General features: G+C 38.4%; 1 protein-coding gene across 1 annotated transcript in view; it reads right to left on the reverse strand.

Moving 5' to 3' along the window:
- Positions 1 to 18,417, reverse strand: part of LOC128486915 (B-cell scaffold protein with ankyrin repeats-like) — a 112,218-nt gene extending 93,801 nt beyond the window's left edge. The window contains exon 1 of the mRNA XM_053461566.1: positions 18,337 to 18,417. Within this exon, the coding sequence (XP_053317541.1) occupies positions 18,337 to 18,361 (25 nt within the window). The 5' untranslated portion in view covers positions 18,362 to 18,417. The remainder of the gene's footprint in view (positions 1 to 18,336) is intronic.
- Positions 18,418 to 19,120: the final 703 nt, after the last annotated feature.

A 19,120-nucleotide genomic window follows, 5' to 3' on the forward strand; every position in this document is an offset into this window, starting at 1 on the left:
TATTAAAGTACGTTGTAAGTAACTTTAATATACATTCTTCTCAGTGCCGTCGCTGGAACATATTTAGGGGCACATGGGGGAAAGACACGATAAAAGAGATCCAGTTATAATATATATATATATATATATATATATATATACACACACACACAAATATTTGCAAGACATTTTTAACCCCTTAAGGACCGGGCTCATTTTTCGTTTTCTACCCTGTGGGACCGAGGCTGTTTTGACACTTTTGTGGTGCTTGTGTTCAGGTGTAATTTTCTCCTCACCCATTTAGTGTACCCACATAAGTTATATATTGTTTTTTTCAGGACAAGATGGGCTTTCTTCAGATACCATTATTTTGATCGTATCATCTTATTTACTTTAAAAAAAATAAAAAAAACATGGTGAAAAATTGAAAAAAAAGACATTTTATGACTTTTATTTGAAAAATATTTTACTCACCTAAAAAAGCAAGTAAAAAAACTAGCTAAATAGATTCTACTACTTGTCCTGAGTTTAGAGATACCCAATGTTTTTATGTTTTTTTGCTGTTTTTTGTACGTTATAGGGCAATAAGTACAAGCAGCGTTTTATGATTTCCAAATCTTTTTTAACAAATCTGGTCAGTCTGCCTCCATCTCCTCTTTGGAACATCTTTGAAGCTGGTTAACTCAATTTAACCCATTCAAACCATATATTTTTGAAAACTAGACACCCCAGGGTATTCCAAATGCTGTAATTTTAACCCTTTCCATGCACCAATTATACAACTACACTTTGTCAAACTTTGTAATAGTAATTTTTTTTATTTTTTTTTCCACACAAATTGTACTTTAGTTATAGATATACAGGTTCTGGTATATGCCACTGTCTAACAACACCCCAATGTGTGTTCAGGAACATCTCCTGAGTACAGCGATACCCCACATGCATGGGTTTGTCAGATTGTTTGGCTGGTAAAAGGCTACTTTTGGGGCATGCGTAATTCAGGTGGTCATTTGGTCATTCTGCCTCCATCTCCTCTTTGGAATATCTTTGAAGCCGGTTAACTAAATTTAACCCATTCAAACCATATATTTTAGAAAACTAGACACCCCAGGGTATTCCGAATGCTGTTATTTTAACCCTTTCCATGCACCAATTATAGAACTACACTTTGTCAAACTTTGTAATAGTAATTTTTTTCACACAAATTGTACTTTAGTTATAGATATACAGGTTCTGGTATATGTCACTGTCAAACAACACCCCAATATGTGTTCAGGAACATCTCCTGAGTGCAGTGATACCCGACATGCATGGGTTTGTCGGGTTGTTTCAGATTTAAAATGCCACATTTGGGAAGTGCGCTTTTTTTCTCCATTTTGGTCAGTCTGTACCTATGCCCTATCTGTGAGCTAGGCCACTCCAATTTACCCCATCAGCCATTTTTTTTATATATTAGACACCCCTTGGGTATTTGAAGTGTTTTTATTTTAACTCTTTGAGATTTTTGAGAAATTTTAGCACTTGCTCAAAATAATAAACTTTATTTTTTTATTTTTTTTTATTTTTTTAATACTTTTTTTATATTTTTTTTTACACATTTTGCTGGTACTGGATGGTTCATCTAGTGACATCACTGCATAATTATTTTTAATAACACTGCACATTTTTTTTTTTTTTTTCCCATTTTTTTTTTTTGAATATTTTACTAATTACATAGTGATTAGAAAGCTGGGCTCCATTGACTTGCATGGTTGAATGCAGTACCTGTATTCAACCAGCAAGTGGAGCCAGTTCTCTAGAGGGTCTGGAGACCCTCTAGCGAACTTTTTCGTCTCTCTTGTTTTATTTCCCGGGCCGCCGCCATCTTACTTGATGGCGAAGATCACCGGCAGCTGCGGCTGTGACCGCTCTCCGGAGCGGTCACAGCCCACCTAAAGGTAAGTGTTTGGTGTCGCTGGATGCCTCCTGATCGAGGCATTCCAGCGACACCATTTAAGTTTAGGAGGCGATCGTTGATCGCCTCCTAAACGCTTTTAAAACGGGCGTCCGCCGCCATACAATGTATGGCGGCTGTTGACGCCCCGGGGAGGGGCCAGACATGGCCCCCGATGCCGATCTCGGCCTTGCTGAATGCCTCGACATCGAGGCATTGCAGCAAGGCCGTTTAAGCGAAGAAAGTGATCCTTGATCACTTTCTAAGCTTATTTAACTTTTTGACGGTTCAGGACCGTCAAAGGTCATTTAGTGACCTTCTTGTCATGACGGTCCTGAACCGGCAAAGGTCGCGAAGGGGTTAAATTAACAACCTTTGTGAAATATGCAACCAAGTAATCCAATTTTTACTATATAATAAAGTACCTATGGACTTGCCTCAGCACCTAGATTGCACCCACAGCATTTGCCCAAGAACTCAGATTGCAGCAGCATTATTTGCCCCAAAACCCAAATTACATACAGACACAGGATTTACCAAGCACTCATACTGAACCCACAGGATTTGCTCCAGCAAAAAAATGGTTAGGTAAAAAGAAAGAGGAACAGAGATAAAGAGAAAAGGGAGAAAATAGAGATATTATGTTGTAGGTAGTAAATCTTTCACATATAAAGAGAAAGGGGAGAAAATAGAGATATTATGTTGTCGGTAGTAAATCTTTCACATATACAATTAAAATTTAATGAGATGCAAAGAATTTTATTAATCTTAAAGTCCAAATATATGTTTTTGCTGTATGGCATTCATAAAATAAACCATTCAATAAATCTGAATGTTTTGCAATGAAGGTCATTGCTATACGAGATGCATAAAATGCTTTTTGAATGCTATAGTGCTCTCTGACATTTCTACATCTTTCATGTTTGTAAACAAAAAATAATATATATATATATATATATATATATATATATATATATATATATATATATATTGGAAAAAAATGTAAAAAGCTAAAAAAAACATTTAAACCAATGATATAGTAATTATGTAGTGATGTCACCATCAGAGGAACCATCCAGTTCCAGCAAAATGTAAAAAAAAAGTCCAAAAAGAATAAAATAACTACAATAAAAAATAAAGTTTATTATTATGAGAAATAATAATAATGAGAAGTGCTAAAATGAGCGCTGTATTTTCCCATTTTCCCAAAAATGAATGGTCTGATGGGGTAAATTGGAGTGGCGGGGTTCAAAAATAGGGCATAGGCACAGACTTACCAAAATGGAAAAAAATGTGGCCTTTTAGCCCCCAAACATCAGACCCACCCATGCATGAGTGGTATCACATCAAAAGATGTTGCTTAATACATATTGGGGTGTTGTGTGACAGTGACATATACCAGGAGCTGTAAATTCATACCTGAAGTGCAAGTTGTGTGCTAAAAAATAAAACAAATTTTGACAAAGGCTGGTGGTAAAATTAGTGCATGGAAAGGGTTAAAATACCACCATTTAAAATACCCTGTGGTGTCTAGTTTTCAAAAATATATGGTTTGATGGGTTAAATTGAATTAGCAAGCTTCAAAGATGCCCCACTTAGGACATGAGGGCAGTTGAACCAGATGTTAAAGTTCCAAGTTGAAAAGGTTCCCAAATGTGGCATTTGAAATCCCAAACAACCCAACAATGCATAGGGGGTATCACTGTACTCGGGAGATGTTGCTGAACACATATTGGGGTTTGTTTGACATACACCAGGAGCTGTTAATCCATACCTGAAGTGCAATTTTTGCACACAAAAAACACAAAATAAATTATCGTATTTGCTTGATTATAAGGATTTTTCAGAGCTCAAATAGAGGTCTCACTATAAGATCCAGATCGTCCGCAGCGCTGCAGGGGACCTGGATCCTCCTCCCTGGCAGCCGGTGAACATGTGTGCAATGTGCGCAGACCACCTCTCCGCTGCTGCTGGCACTTCGTGTCACGCCGGTGCTCCGTCATAGAAGCCCTGGCCGAACTAACAGGCAGCAGAGGTTGTCTATGTGCATTGCGCAGACGTCCACTGGCTGTCCCCACTAGACACACCAGGGAGACTGAGGCACAGGGGACAAGTCTAGGGATGCACTGGTAAGTCGGAGGGGGGCAGAGTGGCATATGGGGGGGTATAAGGCATATCAGGGGGCAGAGTGGCATATAGGGAGGTAAAATGCATTTCTGAGGGGCATAGTGACATATTAGGGGGTATAAGGCATTTCTGGGGGGCAAAGTGGCATATAGGGGGAAAAAAAGCCATATCTGGGGACAGTGGCATATAAGGGGTTTAAGGCATTTCTGGGGCTGAGTGGCATTTAAGGGGGTATAAGGCATATTGGGCAGATGTGCATAACTGGGGCAGATGTGCATAACTGGGGGTCAGGTTGGCAAATAAAGGGGAATAAAATCAAGAATTTATTTTTTCCCCAGTCATTGTTTTTATTAAACATGAAAAAATAGTTTACATTAATTAATATTTACTAGTAAAACTTTTTTTCCTATAGGGTAGTCTTATATTCAGGCTTTCTTTTTTTTCCTAAATTGATATTGGGGGGGTCGTCTTAATCAAGCAAATATAGTTTGACAAAGGGTTGTAGTAGAATTAGTGCATGGAAATGGTTAAAATACCAGCATCTGAAATACTTTGAGGTGTCTAGTATTCAAAAAATGTATGGTTTGATGGGGTAAACTGCATTGGCCGGCTTTAAAGATACCCGAAATAGCACATGGGGCAGAATGTCCAGATTTGGAAAAAAAACTTGGTTTGGAAATAACTAAACACTACTTATTGTCCAATAACTTGCAGAAAAAAGCAAAAAAAAAAGTGGGTATTTCTAAACTCAGGACAATAGTAAAATCTATTTAGCAGGTTTTTTTCATTAGCTTTTTTGGATGAGTAAACGATTTTTCATATAAAAGTGAGAAAATTTTTTTTTTAATTTTTCATCATATTTTATTAATTTTTTTTATAGAAAAATTAGATATGATAAAAAAAATGGTGTCTGAAGAAAGCCCTTCTTCAGATACCATATATATAACTTGTGTTTTTATTACACTAAATAGTTGAGGAGAAAATGACATCTAAACACGAGCACCGCAAAAGTGTTAAAACTGCCTTGGTCCCAAAGGGTACAAAAAATGAAAAAATTGGGACAAAAAAAATTGGGGAAAAAATTGTCCTTAAGGGGTTGAAGCACAAGGAGTTAGTCAGAGATCTTTCAGAACCACTTGTCTTCTAGTGTAAAATAAAAGCCAATTCCAGATCCAGCTTAAATTAAAAAATACAATATAAACAAAATAAGTCCTTGCTCTGCTCAACACTAACTAACTAACTAAACACAGGGGTTTTTCTCCCCTCTCTAGGTAGGGCTTCCTCACCTCCCAACAAAACACTCTAACCAAACAAATAGATCCAGCAAGGTTTTTGTTCAGCAGCTTTCATGGCTGGAATAAGAAAAGAGAGTGAATTGCACCAAGCTGGTCTTTATCAAGACCAGGTGAGCTGTAGTTAGTCACCTGTAAATCCTGGTCTGGAGCACCAGCTCACCCTGCTCTTCTGGATACTCCACCCCAATAGTTATTGATTGAGCTTATCTTTCCCTGGGGCTTATCTTACATCCCATTGCCCTAGCTCTACATGCAAAAAGTATAACACCCCCCACACACTGTTATTTACTACCCACAAACCCAGTAAGCCAACACTATTCAAATAGGGTAATATGTAAGAGATGGATCTGGCCCTCTAGAACATAACAAAAATGTGTATGTGGGGTATGTCTGTAATCAGGGGATGTTGCCGAACATAAATTCGGTCATTGTTCAGCAGAAATTCTAAGAATAAGAATTCTTGCATACTAGCACTCAGGGGCGTACCTAGAGTATTTGGCACCTGGGGCGGATCCTGTATGTGGCACCCCCCCACACACACAAACACTTCAAAACTGCATAGCTTCTATCGTTATATACTGGCGCAGACATTGACGGTGGTACAGCATTACACCTATCACTATATACTGAGGCAGACATTGATGGGGGTACAGCATAACACCTATCACTATATACTGAGGCAGACATTGACGGTGGTACAGCGTAATCCCTATCACTATACATTGAGCCAGACACTGATAATAGTGCAGCATAACCCATATCACTATATACTAACCCAAACATCGATGTGGTGTAGGCCTACCACTTCATTGTCTGGCTTAGGGATGCACCGAAACGAAAATTCTGGACTGAAACCGAAAATCCAGCATTTACCTGTCCGAAACCAAACATGACCCCCCACCATAAAAAAAATAGTAACACAGCAAAATAGGACAAAAAAATTAAATAACAATATTAATATATTATATATATATTTTTATATATGATTGTTAACAGCAATCACACTCCTATCATGCCCAGACATACCCAGATTCCAGCATGTACTAGCTGACTTGGCATGATAGGAGTGTGATTGCTGTTAGCTCAGCACTGGAGCTATACAATAATAATGTATGGAAACATAGCAAGAGATAAAACTACAGGCATAGATGATAGGTTGCACAACCCAAAGCCAGCTCTGTTGTCCATCCTGCCCACATAGAACTTGACCAGCACCCAGATAAAACACATAGGATTTACCATCTTTGTCCCCAAACAGCCCAGCATGAGTCAACTTTGTGCCATAAACACCCTCCCTGTGTCATCTTGGTCCCCAAGGCTCAAACATCCTGCCCTACATCAATTATACATCTATCATACACACAAACACTTTAACAGTCACTCACTAATTCACACTTTCATTCACATAATTAATTCACACAATCATTTATTCTGTCTCATTCTCATAATTCACACAATAATTTATTCTTCTCACTATCTACTCCCCTCTCCCTCCCTCCTCACTATCTACCCCCTCTCCCTCCCCGAATCTCCGGCAGCCTCGTCACTTTTTTTTTTTTTTTTACACGGAGGAAAGAGACGCCTCGATGTAAAAAAAAAAAAAAGTTACGAGGCTGCCGGAGATCCGGGACATGTGGTCACCCTAGCCCGTGACACCCCTCTGACGAGCGGCACCCGGGGCGGACCACCCCCCGCTAGGTACAATACTGCTAGCACTAACTATAAATTATTATTTTTTGCATGTTTCTATGTTTTCAGATGTAAGCTAGAGGCATTATCAGCCACACAAAAGACAGAAAACAAAAACTACCTATGATTTAGAAAAGATAGGTATACATCGTAAGTTTGTATTGTCTCTTAAAGTGTTTTATGATGGATGCTCAAATGAAATTTTAATAAATGGTTTTAAGACAGAACCAGTAATTTTAAAATCTAGAGTGAAATAAGGGTGCCCTTTATCCCCACTGCTTTTTATATGTGTCTCCTAGCCTCTAAAGTGAATAAGATGAGACATGAAGTACCTCTTCCAGGAGGGAGAGGTATAGAGGCCAAAGTAGTGGGGTATATGGATGATATTGCCATTTTCTATAAGGAGAAGATTTCACTTCAAAGGACAGTTAACCCCTTCAGTCCCAGGGGTTTTGGTACCTCAAAGACCGGAGCAATTTTGCCATTTTTGCGGTATGTCAGTTCAGCGATTATTCTCCATTCCTGCGAATAATGTACCCATGTAAACTATTTATTGTTCTTTCAAGGAGAGATGGAGCTTTCTTTTGATACCATAGTTAGATGATTAACTGAAAATTTAGGATGAGAAATTTAGTAAAAACTAGCGAAGATTTGAAAAAAAAACTAATTTTTTGTATATATTTTCCCTCTGAATCTTCCCAAAATTAGTTAAAGTGATGGAAAATCCCCTCCAAGTTTATCAATTCAGGTGTCGTGATTTCAGAAATACCTAATTTATATAGAATGTCCATACTTTCCCAGCACTTATAGGGAACATACTATAAGGTGTACATTATTCGTAGAATGTTTACATTTGGAATGATGGGACTGCAACTCTAATTTTAAACAAATAAACCAAAATTACCCACGAAAGTATATATTTCTGTAAAGCAGACAACCTAGACTATCATATCAGGGGTATTTGGGCACTCTTCATGTAGCTATTTAGCCACCAATCACTGTCAAAGGTGGCCCCAGAAATAATTTACCCACATCTCCTGATTACGAAGTTACCCCACATGCTTAGTTTTTTTCTTTCTAGAGGGCCGTAGTATTTTTTTTATACTTATGGCTTAACGGGTTTGGGGGTTGTAAACAGGGGTTGTGAACAGGGGCAGGAGGGCTATACTTTTTAAATGTTGTGTTAGAGCAATGGGATGTAAGGGGATATCCTGTCCTCCGATGACCTTCCGGGTGACGTCAGCATGATCGGGCATTTAAAAATGTAACGGTTTTCTGCCGTTCGCGCCGGACGCTGTTACATGAGATCGGGTAGCTGACAGGGGGGAGTCCAGGCTATCAAACGAAGGTCAGGATGTGCCGGTACGTCCATAGGGGTTTCTTTAGATGCGTTTTATGGACGTACTGGTATGTCTATAAGGGACTGAAGGGGTTAAGCACACAGAATATGTTTGCTTTGTTTTTGGGTTTAAGATTAATTTGAATAAGCACACAATTCTACCTATTGGGCAAATAGAGAAACAAGATCAGTTAATCCCAGTCTCTAAAACCTGAGGTTTTTTTTTTTTTTCAAACAAAAACAAACAAAAAAAACCAAGAACATGTTTTACTTTCTTTTCGACCTCCTATATGGAAAGACTTCCCAGATCTTAATCTGTTTTTATATATGAAATATTTTGTTTTATGGGTCAAAAACCTTTTTTAACCTTTTTAAGATAACTAATGGTCTTCTTTTCTGCAAGGGTTTTTTAATGAGGCGGTATGGATGGTTCTTAGATACTCGCTATGCTATTAGCCTGTGTGAGGATTATAAGATTTTAGAAAATATAGTTGTTTTATATGCTTTGCAAGAGAAAAACAGAAACAGCTGTCCATGTGTGGTGGTCTGGCTTCTGCACCTCTCTCCCACGCTTTGTTTAAAAGCTGGCTAGCACAACAGACGAGCTCTAAGGGATCAATGTATGAAGCGGATTTAGAAGCAAAAAGAGATGTCCTTTGTTAAATTGATTTGCATATACCCCATCAGAATCTTGAACCCTTGCACTATACAATTTCTGTGGGAAAAATAAGCATTTAGGCTTGCCTGGTAGATTTAAGATAGTGTTTGGTTATGCTCCCTTATTTCTCTCTCTATATATATAGTAAGTATAATAATAGTTATATAACTGCAATAATGGTTACGTTATTATGGTTATAGCCATTATGGTTAATGAAGATAAATTAAGAAGAAAGTGATTAAGAAACATGCTTCTGCTTTCTGTCTTATATATGCATAAAAAAACCTCATTGTATCATCCTCATGACCACTTTGAAGTTTTCAAGGAAACATTGATGCTCACATTTTGCTTATCACTGACGTACAGTGAACATAGTAAGGAGTCAGTCATACTGGAAATGTTCCTCCATGTTGCGGTTGCATTTTATTTTACGTTTGCCCAGTGACCATGTGTTGAGCTGCTAATAAAAATACTTAGGAACTAACAAATTGTAAAGTTGTTCCTGGGCCAAGATGTTGCCGGGCTTTACAAACTGAGGCGTTTATTTCACTTATTATGTAGTCTTATTAGTCTTATATTCAGGCTTTTTCTTTTTTTTTTAAATGAATATTCTAATTTTGGGGGGGTCATCTTATAATCAGGGTAGTCTTATAATTGAGCAAATATAGTAATTTATTAAAAAATTTTAAAAAAAGTGTCACATTTCCACAATGATAGTATAAGGCTGTGATAAACATGATGACCAAATGACCAAAAATATTTTACAGCACAAATGGGGAAGACTATGGCTTAATGCATGCATGTCAATAGATTCTAGCTAAACTTGCTCTTCCCACAACACATGGATCAATTTTCATTACTTGAAGCTTAATTATTGATTTGAATGTGTACACTGCAGAGGTACATTAGCTCATTACTTGTCCACCTCCAACATGGAGCAGAGTAAATTGATAACAACATGATGTTTGTAGCTGTCTCTTTGAAATGGGATACATGGGAAAAAGTTGAACATAAAGCATTAAAAAAAAACTTTTGAAGGATCTTCAGAGACCTTCCAAATGTTAGTGAAGTAATGGGATGGGTATGTAACTCTTGTCATGTCCCCTTTCCCAGAATCAAAAGATTAGAAGACATCAATACAGACAGTTAATATTCTGAAGGGCTAGGACACTTTCTTTTGTGATGGCTGTTTCTACTTCACACACATTTACATCATTTTTAAACTAGCAGCTATGCTGAGGTTGGGTCTTAAAGTATTATCTGACTGCTGAAGAATGACCAATAAACTAAATACCGAGTAAACAATGGAGTAAAAATGGAGGGGATAGGTTATTCCACAGATTTAGTAAGAATATAGATTTGAAGACTAATGTCAAGTTTAAGAGAAAGCTCACTTTTCTGCCTTCTTCCACAGTAAAGTATGTGGGAACATTGATGCTAAATGTTGAATCAGTCATGATGTCATAAACATGTCATGTAAGGTATACATCACAAACCTCAACAGTGTAAACATGATTGGAGAGGGAAAATGTTTTCCCCACCTCTGCCAACCATTTACTCATAATCATGGTTAGTTGGTTAACATCAAGAGGTTTCTTTGATAGTAACAATAGAACTGGGCAACCAGCCATTCATGCAGTTGTGTAGTGTTTTAAGAGAAAATGAAATTAAAGTGACAGAACAATTAAAGAAAACATTTTAATTTACGTATAACTTAGTTGGACAGCTAATGGGCATAGCCTAGAAACAATAGGGCATGGCCAAGTATTCTGGAAGGTGCCGCACATGGCACATGCCAGTATGCTGACTAGCATACCAGCTAATGTGTGGCCCTAATATGTTCCTGTCTCCCTATGCCATTAGTTTAAAAAGGGCCCTTTTGACCTGCACAGGACCCATCCAGGTCAGAAGGACCTTTTCTGAAAATTTTTGAACCGGTGCGAGGAGAAAGGAACAAGTAGCCCCCTGGAGAAACAGACCCCATCACAGTTCTGACCACTGCGGCCCCTGTAGTTACACCACTGGTTTTACCTCAATTAATGCTTAAAGAGAGAAAAAGCTCCCAAATAAAAAGCGTTAAATGTCTGCTGCAGTCTCACCCTATACCAGTAAATTGTCTGCATTTAATAAATTATTGGTAAACTTACAGTGTGGTAGATAAGCAATGTCAATCAATCTCAGCCTCAGCTAAGCTCGCACTGCCTCACACTCCAATTCACATAAGTCTGTAACTGCTACTACTGACAAGTTAAAATTGCTTCAGCAAACTTATATATCTACTGCGTGTCCCTTCCTCTTAAAAATGCTGATTGGCCACAGTGAAAAAAAGTAATAAAAAACCCCACAGGTTGTTAGACCCATCAATCACTGCCATTACAACCAATGAGACCACCCCCTGTTTTTTGGCTACTTCTACCTGTCAGTCAATGATATGTACCCTGCTACGCATAGTCCATTCCTACTTTGCCTCTTCAACATACCTGGGAACTTCTGGGCTCCGGCTTCCCTTGCGCGATGCGGCCAGGACTGCACACTGACGTCAGCGGGCGGTCCTGTGACATTGGTGGGAGGTTGCGCTGACGTTGGGGGTGTTCCCGCTGACGGCAGTGGGAAGCTCCCCATGTAAAGGAAAAATGGGCAGGGAGCGGGGCTCCTGCGACCCGGAGGATTCGAGTCTTGACCCGGAGAAGCAGTGCTCACCAGGCAATCTCCGGGTCAAACGTGGAGAGTTCACAGGTATGCTCATCAAGGACTTGTAATGGCGCCAAAATGGCTTGCAATGGCAGCTGCTACATGTTGCAAACAAATTACGAATCCTACTGGCATTTTAGCACTTTTGCAATTTGTTTTTGCAAGGTTCCTTAGTGACCCACATCATTATAGGAGATTCGTATGAAAGCACTAAACAGGCAATTCTTGTTAAAAAAAAAATTGTACGAATCCGAATGCACAAGTCTATAAAGCAGATGTGGAAGCCACATTTAGGCTGTTACTGAGACATTCCAATTGTGCCTTCTCATGGGTGTGCATTATCAAGTTGTTATTTTGATAATGATTTGCTTTTTATGAGCTGTTATACATAGAAGAAGAGCTGTTTATTGCTATAATATTCAAGCAGCCACTCGGGAGGATCAGAGACGCCATATAAAGAACATCTACACAGCACCCCTGAGAAGATGTCCTGCTACTGCACTTTAACACTTAATTTATCACTTTATTGCTTTCAGGCTGCTTGTGTTATACCTGCACACTTCTCAAAGATACAAATATTTACAAGTAACCCAGCTCACAGGATAACTAACTTTTATTAAATCCTACATTTTACAATTTAAGATTGTTGGGCATCAGGGAACCTTGTTCCCTACCGGAGGCTGGCCCATATTATTCGTATCCTATCAAATAATATTTTATTAAAAATACACATTCCCCCCATTATTTTCAAATAAATTCCAAACCAAACAGTAAAAACAACTGTATACTTTATTGAATGTTCCCCATCCCCTTGGTGATAGTAGATGTATCCAATAGATATTTTACACCTAGACTGCACAAGCAGCCCAGGAAGATCACAGTAATGTAGGGTAGACACATATAGGTAATTAAGCTAAAAACACAAACTCTGTGTAGACAAAACAACCTGTAAAGTAGCAAGGATCAGGCTTTTTAATGGAATACCGGCCAGCAGATGTCACCATATATCAGCTGGCAGCATGCTGTAAGGTTTATTGCACCCCCGAAACACAGTATCTAGTAAGATGGTAGCAAGCAGGTACATAAGGCTGCCTGTTCCATTAGCTGATCTACACCTAAAGCTAGCAGTCAGACTTTAATTGTACTTTCCTTCTTATTAATAAAGAAGCTGCAAATTTACTTATGACCAATCTGCAGCTTTCTCCCCTCATCAGAGGGAGTCTGTGAAAAGAAGCATCTTTTCCTGTTTAACAATAGTCTTGTAAATATTGTTAATTTCAAAACACTTGTTGACAAAAAAGCATGAGCCTTTGACGTAGTAATAATTAGACTTGTGCATTTCGTATTCAGGTGAACATGAAAACAAACATCAAGCAATTGGTTGATGCCAGAGGAGGCCCCTGCAGGCGACCAATAGGCTCACTAGCACGGCCTTTTAAACTCCTGACGGCGAACTTACGGATTTCCGCTCCCGTTAACCGCTGCGATGCTGCGTAGATAACGGGAGCGGAAATCTGAGCGGAAATCTGTAGGTTCGCCATCAGGAGTTAAACTTGGGGAGACAGACCAAGTTCCCCGTCAAGAGTTAAAGGGCCGTGCAAGTGACTCTATTGGTCGCCTGCAGGGGCCTCCTCTGGCATCAACGAATTGGTTGATTCTAGAGGAGGCCCCTGCAGGCGACCAATAGGCTCACTCGCACGACCCTTTAACTCCTAACGGTGCAACTTGGCCTGGGGATTTCTGAGCTAAGTCAGAAAGGGGACTGGGTTGTCAAGAAAGGCACTTGATATTGAAGCTAGTTGAAGGTGGGTGTAATAGGAACCAGGTTGTTTGTCTGTCTGAGTTTGTGTGTGTATGTCTCGATTTGTGTGTGTGTAGATGTCTAGGTTTTTTATGTGTCTGGGATTGGGCGTAGTTTTAGTGGGTGTGGTTTTGGTGTTGAGGAGCAGCATTTCATCCTTGGACCCAGGCAGCACAATGTCTTGGTCCAGCCCTCTGCTGCCACCTTCTTTGTAGCAAAAGCCGGCTACAACATCAGTAGCCGCTCTGGTTCTCGGGGCTCCGACCCCAGTGGCTTTACATTCAAGATGGTTCAGGACCTCTGTGCAAAAAGATGAGTTATTTCTCTATTTCATGGTAGTACTGGAGATGCTGGGCATCCATCCTGACTCTATCGTGTCCCAGGTGGTGTTTTGGACCGTCTATGAGGAGTATCAGATGTCATGCTGCCACCAATGAACGAGGGGATCTAGGGGGGTGTCTCTGGCTGTCACTGCTGCCTTCCTCATAGCGAAAGGTGGCTACAAAATGGGTAGCTTCTTCGGTCCTCAGAGAATGCGCACAGAAAGGGTCTCCCAAAGAATACACAAAGAATTGATCCAAAACACAATGGTAAGGGATTATGCAGACAAGACAACATTGGCACCAGACTCCCCACAAATTCAGCTATGGCGAACACAGGGAAGGAACACCTAAACATAGACTAAATGGTGAGTAATAGAAATAGAAATGGAAACAAGAGGGCGGATGTACAAAATATTACAACATAACCCCTGAAAGTCAATGTAAAATCGCAGTTCCAATAATTTTCATAAAACGGTGGTCCAGCATGTGTTGCAGTAGGCTTTTACGGCTTTGTAAGAATGTGTGATGGATGATGGTATGTGAAAAAAGAAGTACCAGTAGTAGGCGTCTGGGACAGAATATAGTGACTCACAGTAGGAGTTGCGTTAGTATACATCAATATAACAACAGTGATGAATTAGCAGATCTTTAGACAAAACAAACAAAAATCCATTTGTAATTTGCAGAAAGAAGAGATGAGAAAAACAAGCAGTCTTTCACTACTCAATGAAACACATGATAGAAAAAAACTCAAATACAAAATTGAAATATTTTGAGAAAAAGTACAGAAGAAAAAAAATACTAAAACTGTACATGCACATATAGTATATAAAAAAAACAAACAATAAAAAGGACATTCTAAAAGTATATATAAAATGTGAAGTATCAGCACCTTTTCCAGAACACATACAACTGAAACATTGCTTATCTTTGAATATATTTCAGCGTCATATAGCTTATTAATTTGATCTTATATATTTTTTTCTGGAATTTAAACCTTGTAATCTTTTCTTCATTGTTATAGGCTTAATTTTACTAATTCATCTTTTTTCTTTGGCAGCAAGTGAATGTTATAACACCTAGCATATTATTTAATTAATTAATGTCTTCATGATTAAATATTCGATTATGTATTATTATTTTCAAACATTACATTTTTGTAGTACTTTGGCATTTCAAAGTAATCTAAGCATAAGTATGTAATACATTCTATTCTTTTTTTTTATTAAGTACATTATTGTTTTTATTATTTTATAATACTTAATAATTATTGTATCACAACCTGATGTTATGGAAATGGCGATTTTCATTTGGTCATCTGTGGCTCTTTAGGTGCTAAGGTTCCTTATATGCTTATGAATACCCGGGTTCGATGCTTACTAATGTGAAAGATAAGGCCTGGGGGAGAGAAATTGACAGAAGGCCATCCATGATTGAGGTAAAAAGGCCATGAACTTAGTTTCACCCCAGTTTTCACGGGTTACGGTTTGATTGTTTTTTCTAAGGTTAGTCATAGGGGACGAAATAGTAAAAACAGAATGGAATAGAAGGTGTTTATAAAATGAAGAAGAATACACTCCTGCCCTCCCAAATTTTGACAGGGGTATTTGGGTTAATTGACTCATGCACCAGGTGATATATTTTATGGTATTTTTATAGTTTTATATTTTTGGCTGGTACGGTGCATGAGCAAACCATCTTGTGATATGGTGGCTTGTAGTATGCAAGCCAGGGGGCTGAAGTTCAAAATACTCCATGGGGTTAGGCCTTTGATGACCCCATTGTTTGATTGGCCACTGGGCATGGAACGCCAGGGCCCCAGAGATTGAGGGTCCTTTACGCCTCTGGCAGACTAGTGGTTATATATATTGTGTTTTTGGTAAAATATGTTGATCCTTGGTGTTTTCATTATTAGCAAAATTCAAGAAATTATTTGAGTTTGTTTAAATAAAGGTTAATGTTTGTGTGATGAAGAATTTGTTATGTGTAATTCAAATAAATAAAATATCAGTGTCACAGTCCACAGGATATGCAAGTGCACTGTGGCCATATTAATTTTCCTAGCAGAATAAAATATATATTAAATTAATTAATGGTGCGGCATTTCTTATTTTTATCTCTAACCAGGTGGCAGGGAATGATGGCCTTCAGTTCTAACCTTTCGCATTCTGTCCGTTAAATGAACCACTCTGTGTACCTATGTGATTCTGCACGAATTTAGCACAGTTGAATCTGATCCTAAAGAGCTAAATACTTCCTTTTAACTGTTTCCTCCTTAGACGGTTGTTCCAGTGTTATTTTAATTCACTGGATTTAATGTATACAATTGACTCTCCTGACCGTCTGTCTTGCATCTTTTACTTGATTCTGCCACTCGCAAGATGGCGGTGGCCTTTAAAAAAAACAAAAAAATTGAAAAGAATCCTCAGGAGAGTCTCTCCAGACCCTCATGAGAATCTGGCTCCACTTGCAGGTTTAATACTGCATTCAACCATGCAAGTCAATGGAGCCCAGATTTCAATGTGATTAGTAAAATATTCAAAAAGTAATAAATAAAATATGGAAAAAAATTGCTAAAAAAAAAAAGAACATTTCAAAATTTTTATGCAGTGATGTCACCAGAGGAACCATCCAGTTCCAGCAAAATGTAAAAAAAAACCAAAAAAGTCCAAAAAAGAATAAAATAACTAAAATAAAAAAATAAAGTTTATTATTTTGAGCAAGTGCTAAAATTAGAACTTTATCTGCTCAAAAATGTCAACATAGAAAGAGTTAAAATCAAAGCATTTCAAATACCCAAGGGGTGTCTAAGTTAATAAAAAATGAATGGTTTGATGGGGTAAATTAGAGTGGCCGGGCTCAGAGATAGGGCATAGGCACAGACTGACCAAAATTGAGAAAAAAAGCGCACTTCCCAAATGTGGCATTTTAAATCCCAAACAACCCGACAAACCCATGCATGTGAGGTATCACTGCACTTGGGAGATGTTGCTGAACAGATATTGGGGTGTTGTTTAATAGTGACGCATACCAGGAGCTATGAATTCATTCCCGAAGTACAATTTGTGTGAAAAAAAAAAATACTACCACAAACTTTGGCAAAGGCTGGTGGTAAAATATCTTGCATGTATGATTTAATGGGGTAAATTGAAGTAGACGGCTTCAAAGCAAACCTGAATTACGCATGTCCCAAAAGTAGCCTTTTACCAGCCAATCTGACAAACCCATGCATGTGGGATATTACCATTCTCCGGAGATGTTGCTGAACACATATTGAGGTGTTGTTTGACAGTGACATATACCAGGAGTTGTAAATTTATAACTAAATTACAATTTGTGAGAACATTTAAAAAAAAATTACTATTACAAAGTTTGACAAGGTGTGGTTGTATAATTAGTGCATGGAAAGGGTTAAAATACCAGCATTTGAAATACCCTGGGGTGTCTAGTTTAAAAAAATTTATGGTTTGATGGGGATATATTGAGTTAACCGGCTTTAAAGATGTTCCAAAGAGGAGATGGAGGCAGAATGAGCAGATTTGGGAAAAAAGGTTTAGAAAACGCTACTTGTACTTATTGCCCTATAACTTACAAAAAACAGAAAAAAAAACATAAAAACATTGGGTATTTCTTAACTCAGGACAAATAGTAGAATCTATTTAACTAGTTTTTTACTTTCCTTTTGTAGGTGAGTAAAAAAAATTTCAAATAAAAGTCGTAAAAGGTGTTTTTTTTCCAAAATTTCACCATGTTTTATTTTTTTAAGTAAATAAGACGATATGATAAAAATAATGGTATCTGAAGAAAGCCCATCTTGTCCTGAAAAAAACAATATATAACTTGTATGGGTAGAGGAGAAATTTACAGCTGAACACAAGCACTGCAAAAGTGTTAAAACAGCCTCGGTCCCAAAGGGTACAAAAGAAAAAATAAGCCCGGTCCTTAAGAGGTTAAAAAAGCTGACCTTTCTAAAATGAGAATATGTGTAAAGGAGTCAGACTGAGGCCATTTACACGGAGTCCAGGAGAAATGTAATTATTTAAAAGTTGAATTATTGAAGGTAACATAAAATTGTATTAGGCTGGTGAGTAAGAGCTCAGAAATGAAGAAACCAATGTGGTACTCTGCAGAAGTGGACAGAATAGTAAAAAAAAACAAGAAGTTAGCACTTAAACTTAAAATGAGAAATATACTACAACAAATATACTAATTATCAGTAAAACTTTTTCCCATCCTCGTTTCAAGGTTTGTGTGTAAAACATATGGACATATACATTGTGAATATTGTCCTACACACTATATTCATTAGAATTCATTAAAGTTAGTGTGTTCACTTTAGTGCAATCCTATACTGTAGCATATGTACTGTGATATGACTCATTTTGATGTGATATACATCTCTTGGATCTAATTGGATTAATGCAGTGCATTGTATTTCTACCCAAACATAATAAAAACATTAGAACATTATGTGCATTCCATATGAGCCACAATAACCAACCTTTAAGTTCCATTGTGCCATCCATCACTGTATATTCACTGCGGCTTTAAAAACATGCCATGGACAGACTAGTTACTTCCACAATGTGTATCTGATATGATATGCAGGAAACATACTCATGCTGCCTTTCTTGGTATTATTAACAAGCGTCACACATCCTTCCTGGAGCTGAGCACTGGAGCAAACAATTTTTTTTTATTTTGCATACAGTTTTGGTCAACATGTTTAAGCATCTATCAACTAGAGAAACACAGGAAACCCAGAGCAGAAATCTAGTTCTACACAGATAGAGAAATTCATCTTGGTCACTGTTTTATGATTCCAGTGGGAAAAGAAAGATGTATACTATTTGTAGATAATACATAAGATGTACCCTTGATGCACATTTTTCCTAAATCTCCAGGAGGTTAGTGTAGAAACAAGATCTAACAAGCGGCCAGGCCCGGACTGGCCATCGGGAACACCGGGCATTTTCCCCAGGCCCAGGTTGACGTAGGGGCTGATTGAGCTGCAGCTCCAGGCCCCTACCTTAAAATAGGCTCAGTCAGGACCGGACTGACTGGGCCTATGCGGCCACATTAACGCAGGGCATAAGGGGCACCTGCCCCTTAAGCCCGCAGCAACTGCGACCGGGTCCGCCACTCTAGGGGGCCGGGCAGCCCCCACCAGGGCCAGCCTTAGGGGTGCGCGGCCGCACAGGGCTTTAATGAAAACATCGGGGGGGGGAGTTTACTTTATTTAACATCCTTCATGTTAAATAAAGTTTGTTTAACTTTATTTAACA

Source organism: Spea bombifrons, chromosome 1 (assembly GCF_027358695.1).
Source record: "Spea bombifrons isolate aSpeBom1 chromosome 1, aSpeBom1.2.pri, whole genome shotgun sequence".
Classification (NCBI taxonomy): domain Eukaryota; kingdom Metazoa; phylum Chordata; class Amphibia; order Anura; family Pelobatidae; genus Spea; species Spea bombifrons.